The sequence below is a fragment of the Cinclus cinclus genome, chromosome 3 (assembly GCF_963662255.1).
Source record: "Cinclus cinclus chromosome 3, bCinCin1.1, whole genome shotgun sequence".
Classification (NCBI taxonomy): domain Eukaryota; kingdom Metazoa; phylum Chordata; class Aves; order Passeriformes; family Cinclidae; genus Cinclus; species Cinclus cinclus.
In genome coordinates this window covers 63,481,531-63,500,055 of record NC_085048.1, presented here as the reverse complement: position 1 = coordinate 63,500,055, position 18,525 = coordinate 63,481,531, and the positions used below count along the sequence as shown (strand labels likewise).

Here is an 18,525-nt window from a genome sequence, read left to right as displayed (position 1 = left end):
GTACTATTGCCAGAACTTTTAGTGATTTATGGTTCCATTCTGCAATGGTAGAGATCATAGAGACACACAAAATACCCTACAGAGACCTCCATTACAGCACACACATTATCATTAAGCCTGCAGTTTAACAATGAAGAAATCACAGAGCTACCATTTAGCTGGATGCAGTAATGGTAAAGTCTTTGCTTCCTTTCATCTCCAGGCACCATGCTCAGTATGATCACTGTTTAAAGCTACTATTGCAAGACAACCTTTTTTTTTTTTTTTTTGTGGTCTCAGGCTTCAGTAGGTGAGGCTCACAGGTATGATTGTGGATGAGTTTGGAGAACTCTTCTGCTGTAGTTTAACATAAAGATCACACAACTTCAGAAAGCAATCCCTGATATTTCAGGCCAGTAAACCAGTACTATATACACCACCCATTTCTTGGAGTTTATCTTTACATGACAAGCAAATGTCACAATGTAAATATGGCCCTGTGAGCCAGCTGCAGGCTTTATATCACATATAAGCCCCCAGAGACAAAGTAATCTCATGAGGACACAGCTAAGAGACTGATGATTTAGAGCACCAATGTCTCACCTGCCATGTCCCTTGCCCTAAAGATGAGTATGGTTTAATTACCTTTGGCCCTAACTCAGGGGAGCTTGTATCCACATCCCCTATTGGAAGCAATCACGTGCTCACAGCATCCAACTGAAGCACTGAGGCAATTTTTGGGAGTGAGCTAGCTGATATGCACAACAGCGAACTAAAACCAAAAACTTTATTCTCTGTATAAGCAATAGGCCTGATTCAGAGATGGCAAAATAGTTTTATCCAGGACCGTGGAATGAAGTTTCCCTGATTTTCTATAATGGGTTTAGATCAGAGTTTGTTTAGATGCACCTTGGCTTTTTGGGCCAGGGTCCTCACATACTGAATCCTCCAAATGCACAACTCCCGGAAAGCATCACACTTCATATATTTATTACATGTTTTAGCAGATTAGCACCACCATTCAGCTACAACAGACAAACTTTTGCACACTGGGTTCTAACCACAAGAGTATTAATACCTAAATGCATTGAACAGCTTCAGTTTGGTGTCCAAACCACACTGGAGCAAAACAGAACACCAAATAAAAAAAATCCCAAAATAATAAGATCAACTGTAAGAAAATGAGGTCAGGGGTTTTCTTCTTGCTGTTTTTGTTTTTAATGCCTCAGGTTGACATTTTCAGGATTTTAGTCTTTCAAACCATCTGACAGACAAGGGGAAGCAAGTATTATTTGTTCTCATGATGTGTTAAGCTATCGCTGTAACAGCTATTTCATAGAATTCCAGAATGGTTTTGGTTGGAATGGACCTGAAAGACTATCTGGTCCCAACCTTCCTCTCATGGGCAGGGATACCTTCCTCTCATGGGCAGGGATACCTTCCCTTAGACCAGGTTGCTCAAAGCCCCATCCAGCTAGACCTTGGGCATCCACAATTTCTATGGGCAACCTGCCTCTACCAACGTATCTCATCAGCCTCAGAATGAAGATTTTTTTCCTTATACCCAATCTAAACCTTTCAGTTTGAAGCAATTAACTCTTGGTCCTATTACTATATGTCCTTGTACAAAGTCTTTCCCCAGCTCTCCTGGAGGACCCTTTTGCTGTAAAGTCTCCCTGGAGCCTTCTCTTCTCCAGTCTGAACAAATACAACTCTCCCAGCTTTTACTGCTCCATTTTTACACTGGAAGCACATTTGTGATAGGCTTGCTGGTACAAGGAAGTACCCTTAGCCCCAGCCACAAGCAGGTTATTTTTAACAGATTAAAGATCTTTGTAACCTAACTTGTAAATAAAAACCACATAAAGCTGCAGGAAGCTGGCAAAAGTAAATTAATTACAATAATCTGTATTTGTCTTCAGGATCTACAACCTGAATACTGGAAAGTTGTCTTAGCAGCAGCAGAACAATTTGCAAGTAAGCAAACAGCAGCATTTGATTAGTTGTAGGAACAGATGGGAGGCAGGGATTTAACAGGCCTTCTGATGAGCACCAGGATGGAGACTCTCATTGATAAATGTGGTGTTTGCTTATACACATACACAATATTAGGAGGAGCAGATAGGGGGAAACTGCTCTTTCAACAGGAAACAATACTGGAGTCTTCTTTAATGGTTGCAGAAAATGATGCAGTGATTGAGACCATCTGCTGAAAAGAAAAATCACTGCAGAGAAGGGGAGAAAAACAACTAGGGTGCAAGTTTTACAAAACTTAAAAGTATGTAACTCATACCTCATGAAAAGTATTATCCACTTGCTAAGCTCTCCTTAGAGAACACAATTGCCAAAATCTATTGGTCAGTTGCAGTTTTCTCCAGTTGAATATGTGTTCATGCTTTGTTAGTTTCAACTACTCACTAACTGCAGTAACATGAATGCATAATGAGAAGCCTGTTCTAGCTGCCCAATCGTACAACTGTGATAAAGTGCTATACAGCAATACAGTACTTGAAATGAAATTAACCAGTATCCTGGCCAATTAGTTAATGAAAAGTTTTGTCTTTTGCCGCACAAAAAAAAAAATAAAATAAATTGTCCTTCAAATGATAAAAAGGTGCTGTGCAATAGATGACAAGTTCTTGTTGACAGGTATAAGCCACTTAGTAGGTAAGCTTATCATCCTTATCTCCAGCTTGCTGTTTTGCAGCTAGGAGTCTGTATTACAGACAACGAGTGATTGGGTGCCCTCTGGAAGGTGAAATGGGGAGCAGGCAGTCACAGCCTTCCTTTAAGCACCTGCCTTAAGAGGTTGAGGCCACTGGAGAGACTAGTGGCACTTCTCCAGATACATGGCTCAACTAGATTTAGGTATCTGACTTTGCATGAGAAAAAGCAATCATAGATTTTGGATTTACTTTCCGTTTGGAAGTCTGCAAAAGTCACAAGAGATCCATAAAGAGTTCTGTGCTGTTTTAGTAAAAATGCCGAGCAAAGAATGCCTCAGCATTTTGACATACAGCCATTGCTTCCATATTCCTTTTCCTTTCCCTACCACTAGACTGCCTGGTATTCAGGTTAATTTCTCCTGAACTTGAAATGAGTGGCATAAGCTAAAACACTGTGCTACAGTCCATAAGAGACAATCCTTCACACTTAATGTCTGCTGCTGTTCACCTGACCACATCACCAAGATCCTTCCTCAAAAAAAGCATCCCCTGGCAAGGAACAGCAACCATTTGAAAATAATACACATGCCTGAAAAGCGAATAAAGATGAAACAGACTAGATTTCAACATTTTATCCAGAAATTACTGGTGCTTAAGAATAAATTATTTCCTATTGTACCACTGTATTTTTCACGAATTACCAGACTCTACAGCTAGGTTAGCCCACTCGGATGAACATAGTTCATCAAATCAACCAGATACACATGTCCACGCAAAACTGGAACTTAGTTAAGACACAAAAACAATGACACTGACCAGACAACACAACTAAAAGTCCATTTAAAAATTGTTTTTTAAAACAATTTTATGGATTGAAATGGGACAGAACTCATTCTCAGTAGAGGACAAAAACATCCCTACCAAGTACTTTACTGTAAAGGTCTTTGCACAAGTTACACAAGAGACATTCTTTTATAAAACTTTTAAGCTCAATACTTCAATCTCATAAGTCCTCAGAACAGAGGCAGCAATTCAGTTATGGTAAATTTTAAAAGCTTGATGGCTTATCATTTTTCAGACTTGTAAGCACCAAAAATGTACACTGAAATGAAGCACTCTTTGAGAAATAACTGGACACAGAAGTCAATAAACAGACAATATGAAAAACAGAAACCTCTTCCATAAAAATAACTGAAAATGGTAATAGAATAACCAGAAATGGTAATAAAGTAACTGCTTGAAAGCTTCATGCAACATGTTTTTAGACATTCATCAACTATTACCAAAAAAGAAAGGAAAACAAAATAAAATAATGACAAAATGGTCTAATGCAAAGAAAAGGTCACACATGACTGCATGCACTATGGAGTGATGTATTCTTTCAATAGTTGTACCTCATTTACTAAAAACCTGACAGAAGCACTGCTTTTATCATTTGCTAAAGCAGAATTTTTAGGTAAGTTCTCTTGTTTTGAAAAACAAGAATTATTTCTTCTCACAGGAAAAGATGTTCAACCATTTGCTTGTCACATTTGAAGTCTTTCCACTACCACTTAGATGAAGTACAGAAAATGACTTCAGAAGCTTGTTTTATGTGCAAAGTAATACATCAGTATAGAACATTCTTTCTTGCTGCTCTTTTAAATGCTTTTTTCTTCAAAACTGTACCTCTGTCTGGAGAATTTAGTAATGTTGCAGATGAGGAGGAGAGCCGCTTGTTTATGACTGGATCAACATGTTTCGAAAGGTTCATTGTTGAAACAGACCGCCTGTCTCGATCTAAAACAAATGGAGATAATGCTAATTGACAGCCCACATGCAATAGTGCAAGTTCCTAGCTCACTAGTGGGAGGAGGAAAACAGGACTAGGTCACGCCTGCTCTACCACAAGAACTTCCAAAATAGAATGGATTTCTCAGCAGACGTACAGGTGACTCAAAGACTGGGCACAACACAGTTTAAGCTTCAAGTGTGCAAAATATTCTGTTCATTATCACTCAGTGGGTTGAAATCTAAAAGACTTTCAATATTGTCAGAAAATCTTTACTGATGACTTATAATAGAAAGCTTTGTGGAAGGACCAAGATGCTTGGAAATGTGAAGTTATTCACTAAAAAACACCCTGGCATCTGAATAAAAGGTGACAGGGCACTGTTACTAGGCAGATGGTCAATATTGTGACAATGCCATGCTGACAGATTAAGGGAAGACTAGTGCAAAAAGAAAGTGAGGTTAAGCACAAAAGAAATAAAAAGGTTTAGTTAAAAATCCCATAGCTATGTATAAGTGCTAAACCACCCACCAGAGTTATTTTCAGCATGCTGAAAATCCAGCTCAGCACACACCTTAGCAGATATAAAAACATCAGCGTCTGCAGAAAGTACTTGTAATGCACCTACTTGGCATACATAACATGAAAAATTTATAGTTTGATTTTCATTTCTCTGTGATTCAGAGTGGTATTACATCATCTGCACAACTGCTGCACAGTCAGCATCTGTGCCCTGTTGAGGGGGTAATGGTTCCTTCAAGAATAGAGACTGCACACACTTTGTGTGTATGTGTGTCACAGGAAGTTTGCTGCGTCCTTTTTTTCCCTCTCTCTCAAAAAAACACCAAGCAAAAAGAGCTCCAAGCTCTATGCATCAGCTACACATTCCCCATTACAAATTTTCATCTGAAAAATCTGACATCCAAAAGATGCTGTGAGAATCAATTCTGCTTTTGCTTACATTGTAACATGTTCTGAACCTCAGCACTACTCAGCAAAGCACTCAACCATGCTGAAATGCAACGAGGCTTGAGCATATGCCTACCTGCTCTGCTGATTCATATTCTGTATGTGCAAAAATGCCTCCATACACTGTTTTCAAAGCAGATACAAACTCAGGACAATGACAGCATTAAGGATGCTGCTGCTGAAATATTATTTGCCACTGTTTATTTATGACAAGCGTATTAAGATTGTATTTACCTGTTCTTCCCAACAGATTAAATTATACCCTCTGTGTACAAAAAGAAAAAAATTCATACGAACTATACAGGATTCAGTACAACTGGTTGGACTGAAGAAAGATTCTCCCTACCCATGTCATTATTTGCTAACTTGAACGCTAAAATTACTTGGTGAGGGCATAGAACTGGCAGACTGGATACTGGGAAGGGAATAAAACTCAAAAAAAGGTTTTAAAAAGGAGAAATCTAAATGCTGCAAATAAGAATAAGATCTCTCTAGGCCATGAAGATGATCCAAAATTGATCTACAGGGTAAACTGGAGAATGCCCTGTGCATCTTGGAGACAAGATGCTCAGGCTTCCTGAGAACAGAACAGTATTTGTGGAATTGGGATGGGAATATTGCTCTCATGTCTAATCTGCCACTGAGAAACTACACAGTGTATCAATACAGCCATGAAGTTTCTACATCTGGCAAAAATGATGTACTGTATAAACTGGCTTTCTGAAGATGACAAATGACAATATTGAAAATCACCTCTGCTGTTAGGCATGACAACATTTTTCGTGTCAATGAACCTTGTTTAAATGAATGACTTTCAGCATAAGGATTTGCATACAAATGTTGGCAATATGAATCCCATAAATGTACAATAGGCCAAATGCAATCTATTGCCTGGAAAATTGCCACTTTCTTTATCCAAAAATCCAGAAAAGGAACAAAAAAACCCAATTAAAATACCCATGAGCAACAAAACAGCCAATGCAGCTGGTTATGTGTCTGTGTTCATGTGCAAAATAATTTTAAATCCTACATGCAGTATGCCAAAGGGTTTTAGAAAATAACGAAATATTCAAATTTGCTCTCCTTGAATTCCAGTAGATAGAATTTTATGCTTCATTTCAGTGAATTGTGCCAAATCTTTAGAGTCAGCCAGCAGTAACTCTCCACCATAAAAATAAATAATAATGAAAAATCTGATACTAACAACAGTTCTAATCTATCAGCATGGTGTTAAGCATGCATTGCAACGACATGAGGGTGGTTTAGTTACTGATGATCTCAATTCTTGAGAACTAGCTATGGGTAAAAAAATAACAAACCACAGCATTATGTACCAGGTTTTCTAGCACCACCCAGAGATTTGAAGTGGTGCTCCAGGCCTGCTAAATCGAGAAAGGTGAATGATGATTCAAAAAAATAACCTAGGGACAGAATGCAAGACAATGATTTTTCACAGAAAATAAAATAAAAATCAAATAAATTATTCAAAGTTAAACAAAAAAAAGTAATGTTTTATGAAAAATAACTGTTTATTGAAATTATATATGACAAAGGTTTAAGAGCATTCTCTTAACTTTTTTTTCCCTCCCCTGATGAGAAGTTAGACACATTGAAGTTAGAATAAGAAGAACTTTTAGGATCACTTTCCATTAAAAGAAGGAAAATTTCTCTTTTGGGGGGCTTGATTCATATTGAACAGGGCATATACACATTAATGATTGGCAGATTAAGTTCGAGAAGATAACTGGGGGAAAAGCATATAGTCAAAATTCACTTAAACTTAATTTGCCAATATTTAGGGGAAGAAAAGGGACTTCTATTTCCCCAAATTTCAGTACAAGGCACAGATCACTTATTACAAAGAACACTTTTTCTTCCTTGCGTCTACTTTAATCTCAGTATTTGGTCATTTCCACCAGACCTACTTTTTGAGGCACAAAGCTAGCATTTGCCAGAGTAGCTCATACCACAAGATTGACACAGCACAAGCACACCCACATACACACACAGGAACAACAGCAAAGCAGCAGAAGCGAGAAGCTGTAGCAAGGTAGTTACAGAATAAGTCAACTCCTTAAACAGGCTGTAACTTTTGTTCACATTTCTCTTGGTTACCTTTTTGCTACACAAGAATGTTGTCACAAACATGCCATTGCTAACAATAATAGGACCAAGAGCAGAGAATTCAAACTAGCATTACACTGAATGATCCTTCCAGAAGAAAAGTAAATCCCAGTTGACTGGTGGGGAAGTGAAACTGGCAAGCAAAGCAAGCCTCCCCCTTTACCTGTGTTATTAATGCGGTTGTGTAGTGCTCCTCCCCAGGACCACCTGTTTTGCCTTTGTTTTGGCTTCTGGCTTCTTTCAATTGTGCGACGTACAACAGCTTCATGTCGTTCCTTGAGTACAACAGCATAACAAATTTGGATACCATTGGGTTTTCAACTTTATTTTCTCATAAAACCCTGCTACCCTCCATCCACACGGACAAAACCAAGTAGGCATCTTCCAAGTGTTTTTAAGCTTATGTGCTTCCTACTTAGGACATGCAGGTGAGAACAAAATTAAGCAGCAAGTAAGTCATAAATAAGCTAGAATGTTAACCAAAATTTTGAAAAGGTAATAAGATCTGTTTAAGTGGGCCTGCAACTACACAAACACATCCTACTTTCCATCTACTAAATATCAGGAGAGTGGGAGAGATAGGAAACAAAACACCCACAAGGATGAGGTGACTTACACAGGATCACACTACACGTACTTCCCAGTTTAACTGAAACAAACCAGCCAAGAGCCTATTTCATTACACACTCATTTCTGATAAGGTTTTCTCAGGGCAACTTATATTTAACTACCGTTAAACTGAATGGCTAAGAATTAACAGACAACCATACAAACCTGACCCAATTTGTTTTTCCGCATGAGTTTTTGCAGCACCATACTCTATAATCCAGGCATGCTCAACTTCACTGCCTTCGATTCATAACAGAAACAGTACCTGTGCAAGTAAGGCTTAAAATCCTTCCACACACTCTGTCATACTGGCCACGGCTCATGTTGCATTCTCTACATCAGCTCTCAGAGAAAAAGGTTGATAGTACTGTATCTTATGGCAAGAGAAGTTGGAAAGTGTTACCACAACATTAATTTTTACCTTCTCTTCCTCTAGTTTCTGCCTTCGCTTCTCCTCTACAGCAGCTCGCCTTCTCTCTTCCTTAAGTCTCTGCTCTTCTAGCTTTTTTCTGCGTTCCTCTAGGTGTTTTTCATAATGTTGCCGTGCTCTCTCTTCCCTTTCTAACCAGACGGATTCTCTTGCAGCTGTAGGAAAATGAGAAATAAAAGTATTAACTTGCTTCATGCAATGAAATCTTTAATACATTTTAAATAACCAAGGTAAATTGAAAACCTTTTGAACTCTCTTTCTTCAGACATACATAATATCCTTATCCCTCCTCACGTATTAAAATGTACCCTGGCCAAACAGTGATTTTTATTTAATCTCAATTTACTTATTATGGATTACCAACAGTTAAGTAATTTTAGCATACAGTTTCTGCATGTAAGAAACTTAATGGATTTTTTGCTAGCTTAAAATGCCTAAAATACTGATGTCAGATGTATGTGAACAAACTTCTGTTATACAAACCATGATAATTCTCTGTAATAATTTACTTAAAAAAAAAAGACAATAAAAAGAGAGGTAAAACTATCACAACTTTCACCTTTATTGATCAATATAGATCTCTTACAATAGAAGTGTCTGGAATGACAATTCTAGCACCTGGACCAACAGAGGGAAGGAAGTTACCCACCAAAGAAGTCTAAAGGCAAACTTCAATCTGTCACATGATTCCACTTAGGCACAGTTTCAAACGACAATTTTCAGAAGAACTAATCAAGACAAATCAAGAAGCCCTACACAAGACCAATTTTTCTCCCTTTCTAAGAAGCACAATTGCATATGTCTCATTAAAATCCAGCTAGTTGTAGCATGTCAGCTTTTAATGAATAGTCACTTACGTACAGACTCTAATGATCATATCAAGACAAGCCACTGCTCTGAGCCACAAGACTTCCATGGATCCTGTGATGAGCTGACTCTTTTGTGCCTGGAATCTGATTACAGTGGCAACCTAGCACAAAAAAGCTCTTTGGTGGTCTACTGAAAATCAATAAATTAAGAAAAGCAAAAAAAACACCGAACACCCCAACAGCTCTCATAACTGATGTCACTGGAATATTAACTTGGATATAAAAGACATGGAGATTATTTGTTCTTTCTGTTATTAATGTAAATGGCTAGACTTTATGGAGGCACTTTTCATGGTGATTTCCATAGGTTTCAGTCTGTTGTTCAGAAAAAGTAATGAAAATAGAACATTTGAAATTTTAAGATAAAATTCAAGAAGAGAAAGGCTGAAAAGATATTTAGGTACATTCTTAGTGCTAATAAGACAATCAGAATGCTGGACCTCTGGACAGAACACTTTTCTTCAGCTTTCTGCTTCTCCAAGAAGGGGTGATAAAAATCACACTTTTGTGATAAAGCAGGACAGCTCATTAACAGAAACCCACATTAGTGGGTTAACCCAAGCAAATGGAATTGTTCAGCAGGAATAATTCTTTAAAAAAAATAATAGATCTGATTTAAAACAAATACAAAAGCTACAACTTTCCATCACCTTTAGGCTACAAGAAAAAGGCAATAGAAGATATGTGCCCATCTGCTAACATGATGAAGTTACTAATTTAATACTTGGACCAATCATTTAACAAGCACATGGAAGTATGATTTATGATACGTCTGTTTGCTGAAAAAAGTGTAATATCTATTTTAAAGAATTTAACTTTTTCCTTTTTCACAGATAGAGATATAATCGTAACTATTTTAATTTTTCTCAAGTATAAATTCCTGCATTTTATCTTTTGAGAGAATCAAAGGACAGCACCTGCTTTGTTTTCACTTCTTCCAATATGTACTACTGACATTCTTCTGTGAACTTAAGGGCTCAGGTTTTGTCACCTGTAAGGTAGGTGACAAATATAGTGACATAAGTTAGTGTCCTTAGATATATAAGGATATCGTTAGGAAAAATAAGAAGTTTAGGACATTTTTTATTTTATTCTTATGTACCTATTTATGAATTTTCAGAAACATTTTCCTGCTACCCCAAACAGAAATGAACAGATTGTCTTGCAGAGTAAAAAGTTTACTCTTTAGGTATCTGCTCTAAGGTAAAAAAATAGGGATATTAAGCTCTGTTATAGATACACAGTTGTGCTTCCAGAAGCACAGCATCACATGCCTTGCTGATAGAAAGAATCAGCAGATGAGCCTACAGGAAACAGAAGATACCTCTAAAAGGTCTCATCAGCCTGAAAGAGCAGCCAATTTGAGGATGTGGCAGGGAAGATACCAACTTTTATGATGGTGTCTCCAGAAACTGTGCTAAGAACTCTGCCTGGTACTGAGCCAACACTGAACTCCAGTGCAATTATGGCCCAACAAAAAGGCATTTTCTTGGTTCATCATCCAAGCATTAACATGTTCATGATCCTTCTCTCCCCCGTAATACCTCACATTGTCTGACAACATGCAAGACTAATTCAAGAAAAGTTTGGGCATTGTTCAGATAGCACCTGCATGTTGAAACTTAAAATGCCATAGGAACAATTACATTAACGCTGGAAAGTACAAATGAAAGTCACAGCTTGATCCATTTTCTATTCCATTCCTTCATGCAATCAATGCATTTGAACCAGTCACATGATATAAGAACACAAAATTAGAGCATAAAAACAAGATTACAAATTGAGCCCTAGACACGCTGTTAAATACCTTCTGCTTGTGTGCAAACTAGTAAAGCTGGATTACATTACAAAGAAACATAATTAAGGCTGTGTTTCTGACACTTCTGAAGTGAATAATACCAAGAGAAAACAAGGTCAGTCAAGAAAGAGACACTCCAATATTAAGAGACACATAAGACTTGAAACCAATTAATTTTACACTGGAATTAATTAATTTCATGTGGAAGATAATAACTTCAAACTATGTATGTTTCTTTTTTGGAAATAATTTTGTAGTTTCTTTCCTCAACCACACAGACAGAACTGTTCTTTGCAGAGGTTTTAGGCTGTGAGGGAAGGAGGAGCATGCACTAAGTGTCAAAGGCTTTATGTTCTCTTTATGTATGTGAAACAAAGAATGTGCCCTTTTTCTGTCCCTTCTGCTGTCTCTTCACTTCAGTCCTTTTTCTTCTGGTTTGCCACCTATACAAAGGCAGACCCATCTGGCACCATGCTTTCTCATTATGCCTTTTGAATCCACCTCAGACAGACAGCTTTCCTGAGCCAAGGTCCTGCAGTCTCTGTTGAGCTTTCCAGCCTTTATCTTTTCTAGCTTTACAGCACTGACCTCAGCAAGAGCTTTCTCCTCTGACTGCTCTTTCACCTTTGCTCAGTGCCAGCTCTGCACTAAGGCTGTGATTGCCTCCTTGTTGCATTAGCAGCAAAATGGATCGGTGATGCTTTAACCACACCTAAAAATGGGGACATTACACAGTAGTGGCTGCCTGAACAAATTAGAAGGTGAAACTCAGAGCTGCAATTAAAGATGAAGTTGATGTGAGATTCTCTAAGGCCACCTTTCCCCAGTAAGCACATTCTGAGGGACATTCATCACAGCGATTTTTAAACTAGTCTTCCTTAAAAACTGTTTTCTTGTCTTATAAACCCTTTTGATATTCAGGTTCTCCAAGGAGATCCCAAAATTTTTCATATGCTAGGATCAATGATTGCCAGTTTCTGTGGGGCTTCTTTCTGTGGAAGTGTTGGATAAAGCTCCGCCCCCAAGTGCCAGGGAAGAAAATAGACCAGAAGGAATTTACTCACCAAAAAAATTTGTAATTTTTATTAATGTTACTATTTTGCCAATGATCACTTTCAAATGGGAGAGGAATCTGCATGATAATGTGATCTTTAAAATATTAATTTAATGCTTATGCATTGTAAGTATTAAGAATTTAATGGATTTAGCCAATTTGAAACTCAGACATATTCTAAGAACTAAGATTAATCCCTCTTCATTTAAGGAAGTGTGCTAAGTCAAAGGCATTATCGCCATTTTTTGTTCCCAACACCAGAAACTAAATGAACTATGCGTCCTTGTCAGGATCATAATTCTAATTAAAAGAAGATCAGTCTTCAAGCAGGATTAGTGCAGATAAAACATTCACAAAAGTGAGACTTAAAACAGTTTTCTCAAGAATCAGGGTCCAAGAAACTGCTAAATAATAGCAAGAAAATTCCTCCTCTTTGCTAGGCCACTACCTAAGATTATCAGAATGAAACCCATTTTTAAATTACAGTTATTTTCCATGTGGAAAAAACACGTTCTGATTTTTCTTTCCAGTTAGGGAGGACCAGGTCTATGCTCTGGAGTCAGACGCTAACTGGGCATGGAACAACTTTCACCTCTACTACTAAACTTCTGCCCTCCAAAATGGTGACAGCACTTAAACAGCGCATGCAGAAAAAAGCCCACGGACCTTCCCTGCCAACTCCCAAACTTTGTCTGGGAATCAGCAAGCAGACAGCTAGTTGGCTGGAGCCATCACCTTGCCAGGATTCATAATAACAGCTTTACAGCAAGAAAAATTTAAGTTTTAGCACCAGGGAATGCTCTTCAGCACTAATTTGGCAGTACAGACACATTCAGTATGGCCGATAAGGGCAAAGTCCGCATGATGTAAAACTAGCAGTTTTCAGGAAAGTTTTCCAGTTTGATCAGGCCATCCTACCATGGTTGCCTTCATAAACAAATCAGTTCCAACGTGTCTGTGTCTCAGCATCCAGTGCCAGAACACAGCTGCTCAGCCTAACACATGTCAAGTGCCAGGCTGGAGCACAGTGTGATAGCTACCACTGCCTCTCTTGGGATTTCTGTCTTGCACAATCCAAGAAGGTTAGTCTCACATGAAGAGATCTAATATCTGTATTTTAAAGGACAGATGTTAACTTTTATGCATAGGAGCTGTGGGAAAGAGCACTAGTGGAAAGAGCACAAAAATGAAAACACAGTTACTAAAGAGCAAATGACAACGCTGGAAGCATTACTTAGAACATTAAGTGTAATCACTCTGATAATCCTTTAAAGGTCTGAATGTGCATATCAACAATACACACATTACCAAATGGTCAGGAGACTAAAAAGATTGAAGCAACCCCCCAGCCCTGGAAACTGATACAACTTAAGTAATGAAAAATGAACTGAAAAAAAAAAAAAAAAATCAAAGAATTCATATTTTAGATTTGCTGGGATGGCATTTCAAAAGCAATGCCTTTCCTAGAGTGAAGGAGCTAAAACAATCATCCCTTCTTGATAGTGCGATTTGCTGACTGTGTCCCTGTGTATCTTCATCTAAAGAAGGGTCTGAAGTAAAACAGGAATATACTAAAGTTAAAAGGGACATTTTGGTAGAAGCTTCTTTAATCTTTCCAATTAGGTGGCTCAACATGATCCTCAAGAAACAGCAGATACCAACAGTCCCAGCACATACATGCTGTATACACCCAGACAACAAAAATGACAGCATTTCCTACTCTCTAAACTCGCATTAAAAACAAGACTTAGACACCCCAGTGTGCTAGGTAGGATAAGACTGCTAAAGTACTATTTTCAGGTGGAAGCAAAACCTCAGGATTTCAGAGCACATGCCAACCCACTTTGCCACAGGAAAGCCAAATCTATTACAGACAGCACAGTGGAACTTGAAAAAAATTAGACCTTGACAGTAAAAGAAAGGGGGAAGAAAAACAGTCTTAAATCAATTCTTCTTTAATATCAGAAAATTGCCAAATAAATACACATAATCCTTCCTAAACTGGTACGCCACATGTTCTTAACAGAAGGGTCTTAATTTTCCTGAAAAGACTGGTAACATGACCTCCAGGAGTTCAAGTGTTGAAAGTACAAAACAAAATTACTACCAGCTCTACACTTAGAGAATTGAACTCCGTTCTTTCCCTTTTTTTAGAGCAAAGAATAATTTTACTTGAGGTATGACTGAAATTCTCAACTTCTGTACAAAAAAAAGTCTTTGCTAAACCTGACAGATCCCCTGAATCAAAAGGAAAGGAATTAAGTTAAAATCCAACCTAATTCTACTGAAAAAAAATTAAAATTCCTTCCTTTAGTTGCTTTACTGTTGCGTGGCTGATGTCCCAGTATTAACAAAATCCAAGTCTAATTTTTAGCAAGACACATTTATATAACAATATTATACAACTTAATGTTTAAGAGAGACAGCTTAGGAATTCCTTTGCTGTGGTTCACATGATATGAATGACTGATTATTTGAGTTTTGCACAAGGAAAAAAAAAAAAAAAAAACAAAAGAAAATAAAGTTGCATGCCATTGGAAAAAATCATTGCTTTTCTGTACTGGAACACAGATCTCAAGAGACAGTTCCTAAATCATAGCAGATAAATACACAGATGAAAGTATAATACAACTTTCAATTTTAATGTTAGTTCACAATTCCTCAAGCAAGAGCACACAATGCGCTCATACATCGTAGGGACATACACGACTCTCCCACTTGGAAATGAAGCATTCCACGTCAACTTACAAAAACTCCTAATGTTGCTTTTAAAACACATCAAGCAAAATAACACATTTTTCAACAGAAGTCATGTCCTTCTGGTAACAAATACTCATTTATTAATAGCTAGAAAAATCAGAGTTGAGTTAAATTCAAAGAAAGCATCTTTCTCTGCATTTGAGTAAAGCATTGTTATTACACAAGGATGAAACCTGAGAAAAAAAACAAAACCAAGACATGGAACCATCATCTGAAAAATGAATTACAATGGGCCAGTAACATCCATTTCCTCTGAAACCTGAAGAAATTAAGTGTACACATACCATCAACCTCAAGGAACAACTTTCCATGGATTAGCAAACATCCTGTCATGTTACCCCCTTGAGCAAGCCAAAACTAAAGCTTTCTTTTTCCCCTTCAAAACAATCCTAGTGACTCATGCATGGCTACTCAGTGTTATAAGGTGCTGTAAAGCACGGAGGATATAAACACTATCAAGACCTAGGTGACAATCATGGCCCTTAAGTTTAGAAAAAGCAGCATAAATGTGGCTGGAGTTATAACATAGTTCAATAAACTCAGAAGTTAGAAATGGGAAATAAAGAACTTCTGTGTCTTGAGCCCTAAGAACAATTCAGCATTGAAAGAAATCAGAATAAACATATAAAAAAGAGGAAATACTTGTATTTCCCAACCTCCTAATTACAACAGAACTTTGTGGCAGTCAAACATATAAATACTGTTTAGAAAGCCACCAATTTGGCTTCACATAATTCTTAATTCTCTCACCACCACACTCATTGTACTGCCCATCAGTAGTCACCTGTTAAGTAGCCTACACTAGTCGCTTGAACTGTGTTATACATACACAGGCACAGGTGACATAAGATATTGAGCACACCTATTTGACACCTACTAAAGGTTTGACCTGGAAAAAGTACCCCAAGTTTGCATTTAAAAATTAAAACCATACATTAGCAATATATTCTGCAATTCCATTATGGTATTCAGCATTTTAATCTTAATTGGTAATATATTCTAAAATTTCAAAATTCCATTTACATCAGTGAAACTCCCTTGCATGATTTCAGAATTAAACCTACTTTTCATTCACATTCATAGAACTGAGATACATAGTACTGATGAACTAAAATATCTACTTTAAAGATATGATAGTATATCTAAAATGACACTGTTGCATATCTAGCACTATTATTTTGCTGACTGCCCCTAAAAGTAGACTGGCAATAATGCTGCATGCAGATGATAGTCCATTAAAAACAAACAAACAAAAATCAGAGCAGGCCTCACCTAGCTGTTTTTCTCGCTCTTCCCTCCGTTCTCTGGCAAGCCGTTGCCTGTCATCAACTTTCAGTACTGTTGGATGATCTACAAATGGAGAAAGAGGAGTATTAGGCACATAGCATAAAATCAAATACTACCACACCCTAAATTTCAGGAAAATGGCAGTTAACTCTAATTATTCTGTCAAAAAATACAATGATTTTAGAAATCCATCTTATTTTTTTTAAAAAGGCAGAAAACTAATAATTAAAATGAATTCATATTTTTTAAGATTTAATATACTTTCAAAGAATAGTCTAAGATGCAACTGTGAATACCCAGCAAGAATATTGCTTATGAAAGCCCAGGAAGAAGATTTATTTTGTTTCCAAGCCTAAAATAACTGGACTGCTTGAGAGCATTCTGAAAAAATACTGTTTATTATTCCATAATGTCTCTCCAAAATGCATCCACAGGAAAATATTTTATAATAAAGCATTGTCTTCCCCTCGATACTGCCTCAGAACAACCAATAAGCCCAATATCATGACACAAGAACCTCAGCACCCAAGCAAAACAGGCTGAATCAAAACACTGCTCTGGCTGACTAGATTCTAGCTGAACCTCTGGAAACAACAGGATACTGATCTCAAAAGATGTTTGTGTGCACAGGTGCTAAAAACTCTGGCAAATCTCTTAAAGGCAGCGGGGCATCATATGCATGGACTGATATAGCACAAGTCAAGAAAGATGAGAGCTTTAACTATTCTCGTAGATTGAAATGTATCTACATGAGTGCTTCACAACTATCTGCAGCTGGCCACTGGGATCACAGCAGTAAGACTGAGGATAATATGAAAGATCTGTGTCAGAGCCCATGTTTGACTTTAAAAATTCAGGTTTGGTTGGGAAACATCACTTGCTCAATGATGGTTCTGGAAGACGACACAGTGCTGAACAGCAAGCATCTGACTTCCAGTCTCAGCAATGGAGCTGTTCCAGAGAAAGGGAACAAAATCCAAGTTGGCAATTCATCTCAGCATGCTGCCAAAACTGATTTCCTACTCAGCCTGTCCTGTTAAACCTGGAAAGCTCTTCATTTTATGTTTTTTTTTTTCAGTAGCACTGAAAAAGTCTGCTACGCATAAGAACACAATAAACAAAAAACCCACAGAAAAATCAAAAATATTCCTAGGTATAAATTAATGGCCTGATTTATTTTAATATTGAGGCGAACTCAGTTTTTAAGTATTTTAAGATAAAGAACTAGCTAGAATACTGTCATCATGAAAGTGCACAAGACAACAGAGCCTTTTCACTATTCAGTGTGTAAACACATAAACAACTTGCAAAAACGTGCAGTCAGCCTACTTGTGTATAGGCTGCATACCTACAAAAAAAGTTGTTAGCAAGCAACACAACAGATCATAAAACTGAGGTTCAAGATAATTGCAAAATAAGTCCCCGAAGTGAGGTTGTGCTAGACTAATTTTGAGTAGTTATTTGAATTCGATTTTTTTTTAAATTATGTGCATTTCATAACAGAAGTTTCTCACAAGCACGACAGGATTTCTTGGGTGAACCAGTTCACCAACAGCTACATACACTTGAATTACCCTTGAATTCTAATCAGTGAAAAACATATTATCTCAACAACTGTCAGACTAGAGCCCCAGTGAAGAGTGTTAGTAGCAATGCAAAGTAACAGCTGCAAGGAGAAAACCCACCGCACAGTTGGCAGGGAGAACCTTCAAACACAACAGCCCCAGTGAAAGGCTCAAAAAATGAAAAGGTCACCAGCAAAGACAAAGGTAATCTGTCACCCAGTTACAGGTCAAAACTTTAATGTTGGCTGACTAGCTCACAGTGCTGCCACTTATGACACTGTGCTGAGCCATGACATGGCAGAGATTTGCCCACTGCATGGTGTACATCTGCATTTGGCTGATGTTCAGCAGCGTGCTGATTCACATGAGGTCCCTTTAGCACACAGACACAGGTCAAAAGGGTAATAATATTCCTTCTCCCTGGTGACTGGCACACAAGATTCACAAAACATGGATTTCTGTGGCATGAATAATAAGCGCTTGTGGAATAGTGCACATTTTCCCTGGAAAACAAGGATTCCCTTCAAGGGTTGTCAGCAAAGTCAATGTAACATTGAGTTGACAGAAAATGATAAGGCACTGGGGAAAAAATGTAGAAACCTGCTTCTTTCAGAATATCCTTCCAGTTGTTTTTTTTTTTTTTT

At 37.6% G+C, this 18,525-nt stretch overlaps 1 protein-coding gene across 1 annotated transcript in view; it reads right to left on the bottom strand.

Moving 5' to 3' along the window:
* The window catches only part of MAP7 (microtubule associated protein 7), a 98,245-nt gene that overhangs the window by 26,881 nt on the left and 52,839 nt on the right, over positions 1-18,525 (bottom strand). The window contains exons 4-8 of the mRNA XM_062489000.1: positions 16,302-16,379; positions 8,540-8,703; positions 7,673-7,784; positions 6,720-6,806; positions 4,314-4,424 (exon numbers count right to left, since the gene is read on the bottom strand). Of these exons, the coding sequence (XP_062344984.1) occupies positions 4,314-4,424; positions 6,720-6,806; positions 7,673-7,784; positions 8,540-8,703; positions 16,302-16,379 (552 nt within the window). The remainder of the gene's footprint in view (positions 1-4,313; positions 4,425-6,719; positions 6,807-7,672; positions 7,785-8,539; positions 8,704-16,301; positions 16,380-18,525) is intronic.